Source organism: Myotis brandtii, unplaced genomic scaffold (assembly GCF_000412655.1).
Source record: "Myotis brandtii unplaced genomic scaffold, ASM41265v1 scaffold406, whole genome shotgun sequence".
Taxonomy (NCBI): domain Eukaryota; kingdom Metazoa; phylum Chordata; class Mammalia; order Chiroptera; family Vespertilionidae; genus Myotis; species Myotis brandtii.
This window is the reverse complement of record NW_005365599.1, coordinates 1153998-1164770: the sequence shown is the minus strand read 5'-3', so window position 1 is coordinate 1164770 and position 10773 is coordinate 1153998. Positions and strand designations below refer to the sequence as shown.

General features: G+C 36.4%; 1 protein-coding gene across 1 annotated transcript in view; it reads right to left on the bottom strand.

Annotated features, from left to right (window-relative positions):
- The window catches only part of LOC102261009 (cell surface glycoprotein CD200 receptor 2-like), a 19104-nt gene extending 18014 nt beyond the window's left edge, over window positions 1-1090 (bottom strand). The window contains exon 1 of the mRNA XM_005873337.2: window positions 979-1090. Coding sequence (XP_005873399.1) covers window positions 979-1090 — 112 coding nt within the window. The remainder of the gene's footprint in view (window positions 1-978) is intronic.
- Window positions 1091-10773: the final 9683 nt, after the last annotated feature.

Genomic DNA, 10773 nt, shown 5'->3' with positions numbered 1-10773 from the left:
TCACCCCCAACTGCCCTTCCCTGCCAGCCTGATCGCCCCTAACTGTCCTCTCCTGCAGGCCTTATCTTGCCCCCAACTGCCCTCCCCTTTCAGCCAATTTGGTTCTGATTGGTCGGTTTCTATGCCAGTCAGCATCTCTGAGCCTATCAATGGGGCCTGATCAGAAAGGCGGGGCTGATCAGTCGCCCTGTGGAGGCCTGGAGAGAAATGGAGGCATGGCTGCTGACCAGGCTTGGAGCTAAAGAAAGAGGCAAGTGCTGATCAACAGCTGCCATAGATGCTACGGAGCAGAGCCTGCCTTTCTCTTGAAGCCTCTCTCTGGGCCTGATTCGCAGCCCCCTCAGCAGCCCCCTCAGCAGTCAGTCATCTTAACTAACTGCTATGCCTGCAGCCATAGTAGTCAGTGCTGGGTCACCCCGGCGACCCAGCACTGACTGCAGGACTGACTTCCCATTGGTCGAGCCTCCTGGTCCTTGTAGAAGTGATGGACCCAAGGTTTTTACATATTAGGATTATTGTTATTGTGTGTGTGTGTGTGTGTGTGTGTTAAACACTTAATGTAAGATCTAGTCTCCTGACAAATTTTAAGTGGGCAATAGAGTATTTATTGTTAGCTATGGACACTAGGCTGTATAGTACTAGTAAATCTCCACGAGGTTTTATCTTATGTAAGTGAAATTCCGTACCCTTTAACCATAACCTGCCACTTCCCCCTCCCCAGCTCCTGGAAATAACCATCCTACTCTCTGCTTCTGTAACTTTGACTATTTTAGATTCCATATATAAGTGAGATAATACAGTATCTGTTTTTCTGTAAATGGTTTATTTCATTTAGCCTAATGTCCTTCAGGAACACCTATGTTGTTGCAAATTACAGGATTTCCTTCTCTTTAAAGGTTGAATAACATTCCATTTTATGTATACACCACATTCTATTTATCCTTTCATCCATCAGTGGACATTCAGGTCATTCCATACCTTGGCTACGGTGAATAATGCTGCAGTGAACATGGGAGTGCAGGTGTCTCTTTGAGATCCTAATTTCAAATCTTTTGGATAAATACCCAGTAGTGGGATTGCTGAATGTCATGGTAGATCTATTTTTAATTTTTTGAGAAATCTTCATACTGTTTCCATAGTGGCTGTACCAATTACATTTTCACCAGCAGTGTACCAGGGTTCCCTTTACTCCACAACTTCACCAACACTTATATTTTGTTTTCTTAATAATAACCATCCTAAAATGTGTGAGGCAATACCTCACTGTGGTTTTGATTAGGATTTACCTGGTGATTAGTGGTATGTAGTGCCTTTTCATATGCCTGTTAAACATTTGTATGTCTTCTTTGGAGTTATATTTATTCATGTCCTTTGTCCATTTTTTAAATTGGGTTACTTGTTATTTTTCTATTGAGTTGTAGGACTTCACTATATATTTTAGATATTAACCTCTTATAAAATACAGTCATGAATGACATAGCAACTTTGAGTCAACAACGAACTGCATATGCAACAGAAGTCCCATACATTATAATGAAATTGAAAATTCTATTGCCTAGTGATGTTATAGCTGTAATGCTTTACAGTATATTTGTGGTGATTCTGGTGAATACAAACCTACTGTACTGCCAGCCGTATAAAAATATAGCACATACGATTATGTACAATACATAATAAAAATAAACAGCTGGTATTGGTTTGTGTATTTACTATATTATATTTTTATCATTATTTTAAAATGTATTCTTTCTACTTATAAAAATACAGTTTACTATAAGAAGTATACAGTGTTAAGCCTGCAGTAGCCTCACATATTTCGTGCTTACCCTGACTCTTGATTTCATCATTTTCTCTTGTGCTTGATTTAATCTTATGTTGCTTTATACAATAACATGCTGCACAGGCTTGTAGCCTAGGAACAATAGGCTATACCACACAATGTAAGTGTTTAGAAAGGCTACACCATGTGGGTTTAAGTAAGCATACTCTATGATATTTTCACAAGTATGAAATCACCTAATGACAAATTTCTCAGAGTGTATGTCCATCATTAAGTGCTATATGACTGTATATGGTTTATAAATATTTCCCCCTTCTGTTGTTGGTTTATTGTATTGATTGCTTTCTTTGCTGTGCAGGCTCCCATAAAAAAATAATTTGTATCAGTTATGGCCTTGGGACCAACTATAGAAACAAGGTGGGTAGGGGGGTTGGGGAGGGGAGGGTCCCTCAGCCCAGATTCAAAGAGGGCACAGGCCAGGCCAAGGGACCCCACTGGTGCAGGATCGGGCCCGGGGAGGGACACGGGAGGTTGGCCAGTTGGGGAGGGACTGCAGGAGGGTTCCAGGGCTTGTCCAGCCCATTTTGCTCAGTCCTGATGGGCCAGACTCCAGCAGCAAGCTAACCTATAGGTCGGAGCATCTGCTTCCTGGTGGTCAGTGCACATCATAGTGACTGGTTGACTGGTCAACTGTCTGCCCCCTGGTGGTCAGTGCATGATATAGTGAGCAGTTGAGTGGCCTTAGCATATCATTAGCATATTACCCTTTGATTGGTTGAATGGCCAACTGGACGACCAGACACTTAGCATATTAGACTTTTATAATATAGGATTGTTATTAAAATAAATTATTATTGTTATTAAAGGTTTTAAAAAAAGGTAGTTCTCCTTGGTGAGATGGCTCCATTGGTTGGAACATTGTCCTGTATACCAATAAGTTGTGGGCTCAGCACATACCAGGTTTCAGGTTTAATTCCCGGTTGGGGCACCTATAGGAGGCAACCTATCAATGTCTCTCTCTCTCTCTCTCTCTCTCTCTCTCTCTCTCTCTCTTTCTCTTTCTCTCTCTCATCAAAAAATAACTCATCTTATATAGGTAGATATTACTGGCATATCACTGTTGTCTATGGTAACTTGGAACATAGAAAATGGTCTTGGACAATGAGAATTCAGAGCATAATATTGAAAGAGATCAAATCAAAAGATGATCACAGAATTGAGATGGAACATTTGAAACTCTGAAATGCCAGAACATTCTGGGTTGGAAAATGAAACTATTTTCTTCTCTACCTTCTTCTAGTAGTAGAAGATTCTCAAATTAAGACAGCTGGGGACAAAGATCAAATCAAGGATATAGCTATTAACATACATCTTTGGAATATAAAGCAAATTAAGGGCATGCTGTCACATCCTTTGAATAGCTGTCTGAAAAAATAAAGTAGAAAACGCTAGACATTTTCAGCTAGACAAAAGCCCTCCTAGAATGTTAAGAGCAGAGTCTCACAGACTCCTGAAGTGCCCAAATTGATGTGGCACCTATAATTAGGTAGAGAAAGAGGGGTATGCCTCAGAAAAGAATCACAGATATGGCTCTAGGCACATACAACTGACTAGAATCAAAAATAGAAAACACCCAAAGTTTTAGAGAGAGCTATATAGACAAAGGTACCACTAGCCTGGACCAAATAAAAATAAAAAGGCTCCTTAGCTCCCAATTTATAAAGGCAAAAAATAGGCTAAGAATTCTGCTTGGCCTCAAGGCACATTTTGTAATGCTCTCTTAAGAACTCCAACAAAAATGGAAAAGAAAGGATTTCCCAGTGGTCAGAGCAAAGGGCTATAAACAACAATGAACTAGGGAGCCAAATTCAGAACAAGGACTAATCAAAGAACAAACTTTATGTACAGGGTAAGCAATCTTGCAAACATTTGCCTAGTGGAATTTCAGAATTGCTGTCAACTGGTGGCTGCTATGTGTGCATATTATTTCCTATATCCCTATTCCACCATTTTATTGTAGAGTGTGTGATGTGACTGATAACTTATCTTTTTATTTTTATGATTGCTGAATCAAGATAACTACTCTCTAGATCTAAAAAATCACAAAGCTCTTAACTTTGACACTAAGGGCGTGCAGGAGGCAGTGATTAGATAACATGCGCAAGTGTCTCAGGGAAGAGCTGAGTATACTTGGCATGTAGGAAGCACGTGAGAATACAAAATAAATATCCAGAAATAAGTTGCATTTTTATTCACCAATAATGCACTATCAGAAATGGAAACAATCCCATTTAGTACAATAGAATAAAAAACAAAACAAAAAACCTTGAAATAAATGTAACCACGGATGTAAAAGACATGTATTTGGAAAACTGTAAGATGATAAATATATACAAATTGAAGAAGATACAAATAAGTGGAAGCATATACCATGTTCATGAATGTGCTTAACATCATTAAAATGTGCAATCTATAGATTCAATGAAATTCATATCAAGATACCAGTGGTGTATTTCAGGGAACTAGAACAAATATTCAAAAATTTTATATGGAACCACAAATAGCCACAGCAATCTTGAGAAGAAGAACAAAGTTGGAGAAATCACACTACCTGATATCAAATTATACTACAAGGCCAAAGTAATCAAAACAGCATACTACTGGCATGAAAACAGAGATACAGTTCAATGGAACAAAATAGAGAGCCCAGAAACAAACCCACGCCTTCATGGTCAATTAATATTCAACAAAGCAGGCAAGAACATACAATGGAGTAAAGATAGTCTATGCAATAAATCTTTGGGAAAATTGGACAGATATGTGCAAAAAAATAAAAATAGACCACCTTCTTATGCCACACACAAGAATAAGCTCAAAATGGATTATAAACTGGAATATTAGACTCAAAACCATAAAAATCCTAGAAGAAAACGTAGGCAGTAAAATCTCAGACATTTCTTGTAGCAAATTTTTTTCTGATATATCACCTCAGGCAAGGGAATCAAAAGAAAAAATAAACAAATGGGACTACATCAAACTAAAAAGTTTCTGCAAATAAAACCATCAACAAAATGAAAAGACAACCCACTAAATGGGAGAACATATTTACCAATAATACATCTAATAAGGGGTTAATATCCAAAATTTATAAAGAACCTATTAAACAAGAGACACCAAAAAACAATTCAATTAAGATGCTCAACATACCTACTCATCAGAAAAATGCAACTTAAAATCACAATGAGATATCACCTCACACCTGTCAGGATGGCTACCATGTGTACCTTTAAATAGTGTATTTCTTCCTATAATAGTTTTTTTAAATATTTTTTATTGATTTCAGAGAGGGAGAGGGGTAGAGAGAGATAGAAACATCAATGATGAGAATCACTGATCAGCTGCCTCCTGCACACCCCTTCCTGGGGATTGAGCCTGAAACCTGATCTGGAATCGAACCGTGATCTCCTGGTTCATAGGTCAATGCTCAACCACTGAGCTACATTGACCGGACTTCCTGTGAGTATTTTTATGTGTCAACTTTGCTAGGCTGTAATACCCAATCATTTAATCAAACACTAATCTAAGTTTTTTTGTGAAGATACTTTGTGGATGTCATTTGCATTTGCATTTGTAATCAATTGAGTTTAATAAAAAACATTATCCTCAATATAGTTGTGAGTCTCATTCAATCAACTGTAGAAGTTGGAGACATCAAATCCCTAAATTCTGCTGAGTCTTCTTTGTCCATAGTAGCAGCCTTTCTAACCCTGTCTAAAGAGGTTAACCCTCCTTTGGCCTCAAAAAATGCAAATGGCCTTCCTTGAGGTAGTTACCTTGAAAGGCATTGCTGTTCTATTCAGGGCCTTCCCCACTCACTCCTTTCTGCTTGTAGACCTATAACTAGACTCAAGTCCCAGCCAGGTTCTAAAAGGAGGAACAAAGTGTATCCCACAAGAAAGTGCACTACACTATATAATTTTTCCAATTTATATACTTATAAATCTAAGAATAAGTGTGGGATTTGATATTAAATATGTGAGATAATGATGAAAGAAACATAAAATTAGGCTAAATGTATTTATATGATCCACTAAGCAGAGATTCTGGATTGAATGCAGTAGCTTGAGGGGTAAGAAAAGACTGAAATAGTTTATTCATTTGATGGGTTAAAATATGGACCAAATGGTGGCCTATACTAAGTGAAAATTAATACCAGAACTGCCTTGGTATACTGTAGAGGGAGGTATCTAAAGACTAATGGATACTGAAATATTAAATTAGAATTATCTTGTAAGACCAGCTCATTCACCCTGGTGACCTTTCACCATGACTGTGAGAAATGTTTCTGAAGAAAACCTCAACATTATTTAAGAGCTCTGTGGTTGCTCTTCTTAGAACGTCAGAAATCATAGTGAGAACTGCTGCCATTAACTAGGATCCTTAGGTGCAACTTACTTGAATCTCCAGTGAATTTTACTGAGTGAAAAAAAGGCAATCGCAAAAGGTTACGTATACTATGATTCCATTTATATAACATTCTTGAAATGACAAAATTACAGTAATGGAGAATAGATTAGTGGCTGTAGGGGTTAGTGGTAGGGGGTGAAAAGGAAGTATCTATAATAATAAAAGCATAATATGCAAATCGACCGAATGACTGAACAGCAGAACGACCGTACAGACGATCTTCCAGAAGACCATGCTATGACACAAACTAGAGCCAGGCCAGCCAAGGGGGGTGTTATACGATTGGTCAGGGGACCCCTCCATCACCCCACGATCGCCCTGCAGAGGAAGGCCCAGGCCAACGGCCAGCATGGCGATCAATTGAGGGGGAAGGGGGGGATGGCAGTGGATGCAGGCAGCACCAGGCCAAGGCGGGGCCGATTGCCGGCAGCCGGGGGAAGCCCAGGTGCCAGCAGCCAAAGGGAAGCCTGAGCCCTGGGTGCTGGCAGCCAGGGGAAGGAAGGCCTACCCTTGCATGAATTTCGTGCATCAGGCCTCTAGTGTGATAATAAATTTCTTCTGTATATTTTCTTGTGATGATGGAAAACAAACATATGTGTATGAATAAAATTGCATAGAACCAAATACACACCTACATACATACATACAATACCTGGGCAATCTGAATAAGATCATTGGATTATAACTATGTCAAAATCTGGTTGTGATATTTTGCTATACTTCCGGAAGATGTTATCAAGGGAAAACTGTGGAAAGGATATCTGTGATCTCTCTGCATCATTTCCTACAACTGCAATATATAATTATCTCATAATACCAGTAAAAAGTTAAGTTTTAAAAATGGGGTATTAATCCCATCATGAGGGTCCCACCCTTAAGACCTAATGACCTCCCAAAAGCTCCATCTCCAAATACCATTACATTGGGATTAGAATTGCAACATATGAATTTAGGGGAAATACAAACTTTCAGTCATAGCAGTGAGTGAAGACAAGTCAGATGTGATTTTGGAAAATTATTATCTATTATCAAGTGTCTATACTCAAAACACTTTTCAGACTCAAAGCCACATAACTATGAGCTAACATTCTAAAGTTTTAAAATGTGGGATAAAATAAGCAACTACACAATGAGATAATGCAGTTTTTATTGGCTGCCTTCTCTTAGTCCTACAGAGAAAAATAAGATTCTGATATTCAGATATTGGAATTATTGAAGGTAGGTTATAAAATAAAATTTTGAAGATTTTTACAGAAATAAAAGAGAAAATTTTAAAAAATACATGGTCTCAAAAAAAAAAAACCCAACACAAAACCACAACTAGGCAGATTAGGAAAACATAATAACATTCATTATTGAAGGTAGGTTATAAAATAAAATTTTGAAGATGTTTAAAGAAATAAAAGAGAAAATTTTTAAAAATACATGGTCTCAAAAAAACACACACAACTAGGCAGATTAGGAAAACATAATAGCATTTAATTTACCCATGGATTCTCTATTTCTCTTATTAATCCTCACCTGAGGATATTTTTCCATTGACTTTTAGAAACAGTGGAGGGGAGGGGGGAGAGAGAGAGAGAAACATCAATGTGAGAGAGACAAATTGATTGGTTACCTCCCACACACACCCCAACCATGGCCATGGATCAAGGCTGCAACCAAAGTACATGTCCTTCACCAGAATCAAACACAGGACCCCTTTAGTCTGTGGGCCAAAACACTATCCAATGAGCCAAACTGGCCAGGGCCTCTATTTATCTTATAGTGGCAAATACAAATGCAAAGAATGAGAGAAAGAGAAGATTTCAGAATATAGATTGTTGACAATGCTCTATACATAAAACCCTTTGGGGTAATAAATTATGATAAAATAACATGTAAACATGAAAATGAGTGGGAAGTTAACACAACTCTGAGTGTTTCCTATTAACTTGGGTAGCCACATTCTTTAAAATAGCACTATATATGCAAATTATTTTTCCAAAGACTATATTTCCCCACATCCCTAAGAAATTTTCAGTTAAAATATAATTACAGAGCAACTAAAACTCTTAGATTTAAAATATTATCTAGGGTTCTGCTTTTGTATATGGCCAAGTAACTCTATAGGACCAATACTACTATAGATACCAACTGTAATTTCTAGACAAAATATGAATAACAGCTATCTGAATGTACTTGAGAGCAATATGTGACATGTATATAGAGAAGTGGATCAACAACTGGATAAAGGAAATGAAACTGAATGAATTTCTAATTTTTAAAACTTTGACCTGAGGTCCAAGTCTACACTCGGTTAAACTCTAATAGAAAAACCTATGGACTTAAAGAACCAGACAAAGTTTGGGAAAATATAAATCACTGGAAAGTAAAAAACAGTGTGAGGGAGGGAGCCCCAAATTTTGTGCAAGAGCTCTGGTTCATCCCTGACCTAAATATGTGTAGGACAGAATCCAAGTAGCTAAATTTAAGACTAAAAGAACTGGTCTGGAATTTTAGTTGCTGTCCAATGCAATGAAGAGAAAGTTTGTAGTTTATGTTAATCCAAGTTAACTGTTTGCCAAAAATAGTGAAATAATCAATTAATCAATACTCACTAGAGAAATATAACAGATAATTAGAGCCTCTACTGTATGTCATTCACAATGTTCAAAATTTTAAAAATCATAATCTCAAGAGAAAGACAATAAATACTGTCCTTGAAATTCTCTAAATGTGAGGATCAACAAACAAATATCTCAAAGGGTTTAAATTATACTCAGTAGCTAAAGAAATATGTGATAGTATTAAATAAAACATTAGGATATCACAGAAGATATATAAAACACTATTATAAAAAAGAAATGTAAACTCTAAAAATAAAAAATTATAATATTGGAAATTAAAATTCACTGAATGAACTTAATTTATCAAAGTGAAGATGAAAAATAGCTATTCAGCTTAAAGATAAATATTAATAGTCTAATCATTAATGGAGAGAAAATATTAAAAATAATCAGAGCCTCAGCAATGGGTGGAACATTAAAAAAAAAAAGGTTAACACTTGGGTTAGGTTACCACAGAGAGAAGGAAAAGAAAACAGAGCAGAAAAAAATTTTGATAAAATAATGGCTAAATTTTTTAAAATGTGGTAAAAGACATAAAGTTACAGATTCAAAAAGATCAAAGAAGAAACATCTAACTAACTTTAAAAAACTAAAAAGAATTATAAGGGAATACTATGAACAATTATATAACAAGTTAGATAATCTACATAAAACTGAAAAATTCCAAGAAACACACAAACTACTGAAAGTGACTCAAGAAGAAATAGTAACTCTGAATAGACCTATACAGGGGGCCTTGACTTATGAGTTTAATTCGTTCTGAGACCGAGCTTGTTAAGGAGCTCGTTAAGGAGCTCGTTAACTCAAATTACTCTATCAACTCAATGCAAAAAATCGGAGGAGAGACAGCTGGTATCTCAAAAAACTCGTTAGTTGGGACACTCGTAAGTCAAGGCCCCACTGTATTCAGATTTAGCAAAGACATTGAATTAGTAATTTTGAAATTACTCACAAAGGAAAGCTCAGGCTCAGATGGTTTCACTGGTGAATTCTACCAAATATTTAACCTTAAATCTTTTCACACTCATCCAAAAGATAGAAGCGGGGAGAAAACTTATCAACTCGTTCTATGAGGCCAGCATTACACTTATACCAAAGCCAGACAAAGATGACACAAGAAACAAAATTAGAGATCAATATTTCTTATGAAAATAAATGCAAAAATTATCAAAAGTACCAGCAATCTGAATCCAGTAGCATATTAAAAGAGCTATAAGCCATGCTCAAGTGATACTTATGCCAGGAATGCAACGGTGGTTCAACATATACAAATCAATCAATGTAATGCATTACATCAATAGACTAAAAGACAAAAACCACATTATACCTTTATCTCAAGTGATGCAATCCACCATCCTTTCATAATGAAAACATTCAAAAAAAACTCAGAATGGAAGGGAATTCCTCAATCTGAGAAGACATTTATGAAAAATCCATATCTAACATCATTCTTAATGACCAAAGCCTGGATGCTTTCCTCTTAAAGTCAGAATCAAGACAAGGATGTCTGTTTTCATCACTTCTATTTAAGATTAAATTGAAAGTTCCAGAAAGGGCAATTAGACAATCAAAGGAAATAAAATGCAATCCTGATTGGAAAGAAAAAAGATGACATGGTCTTATACATAGAAAATCCTAAGGAATCCATTTAAAATTTTTTGAATAAATGAGTTTATAAAGTTTGAAAGATGCAAGATTAATGTACAAAAATCATGTTCCCATGCACTTGCAATGAACAATCCAAAAATAAAAAATTTTTAAATAGTATTGAAATAAAATAGAAAAAAATCAGAAAAGAAATGCCAAACTTACACTGATTCAACTCTGTTCAAACTACAAGACAAGCTATTCTTAAGGCTACATTCTTTCATTTTCCCTCCTCCCTGCTGTTTTCACAACTCAGGGATAATTCACATC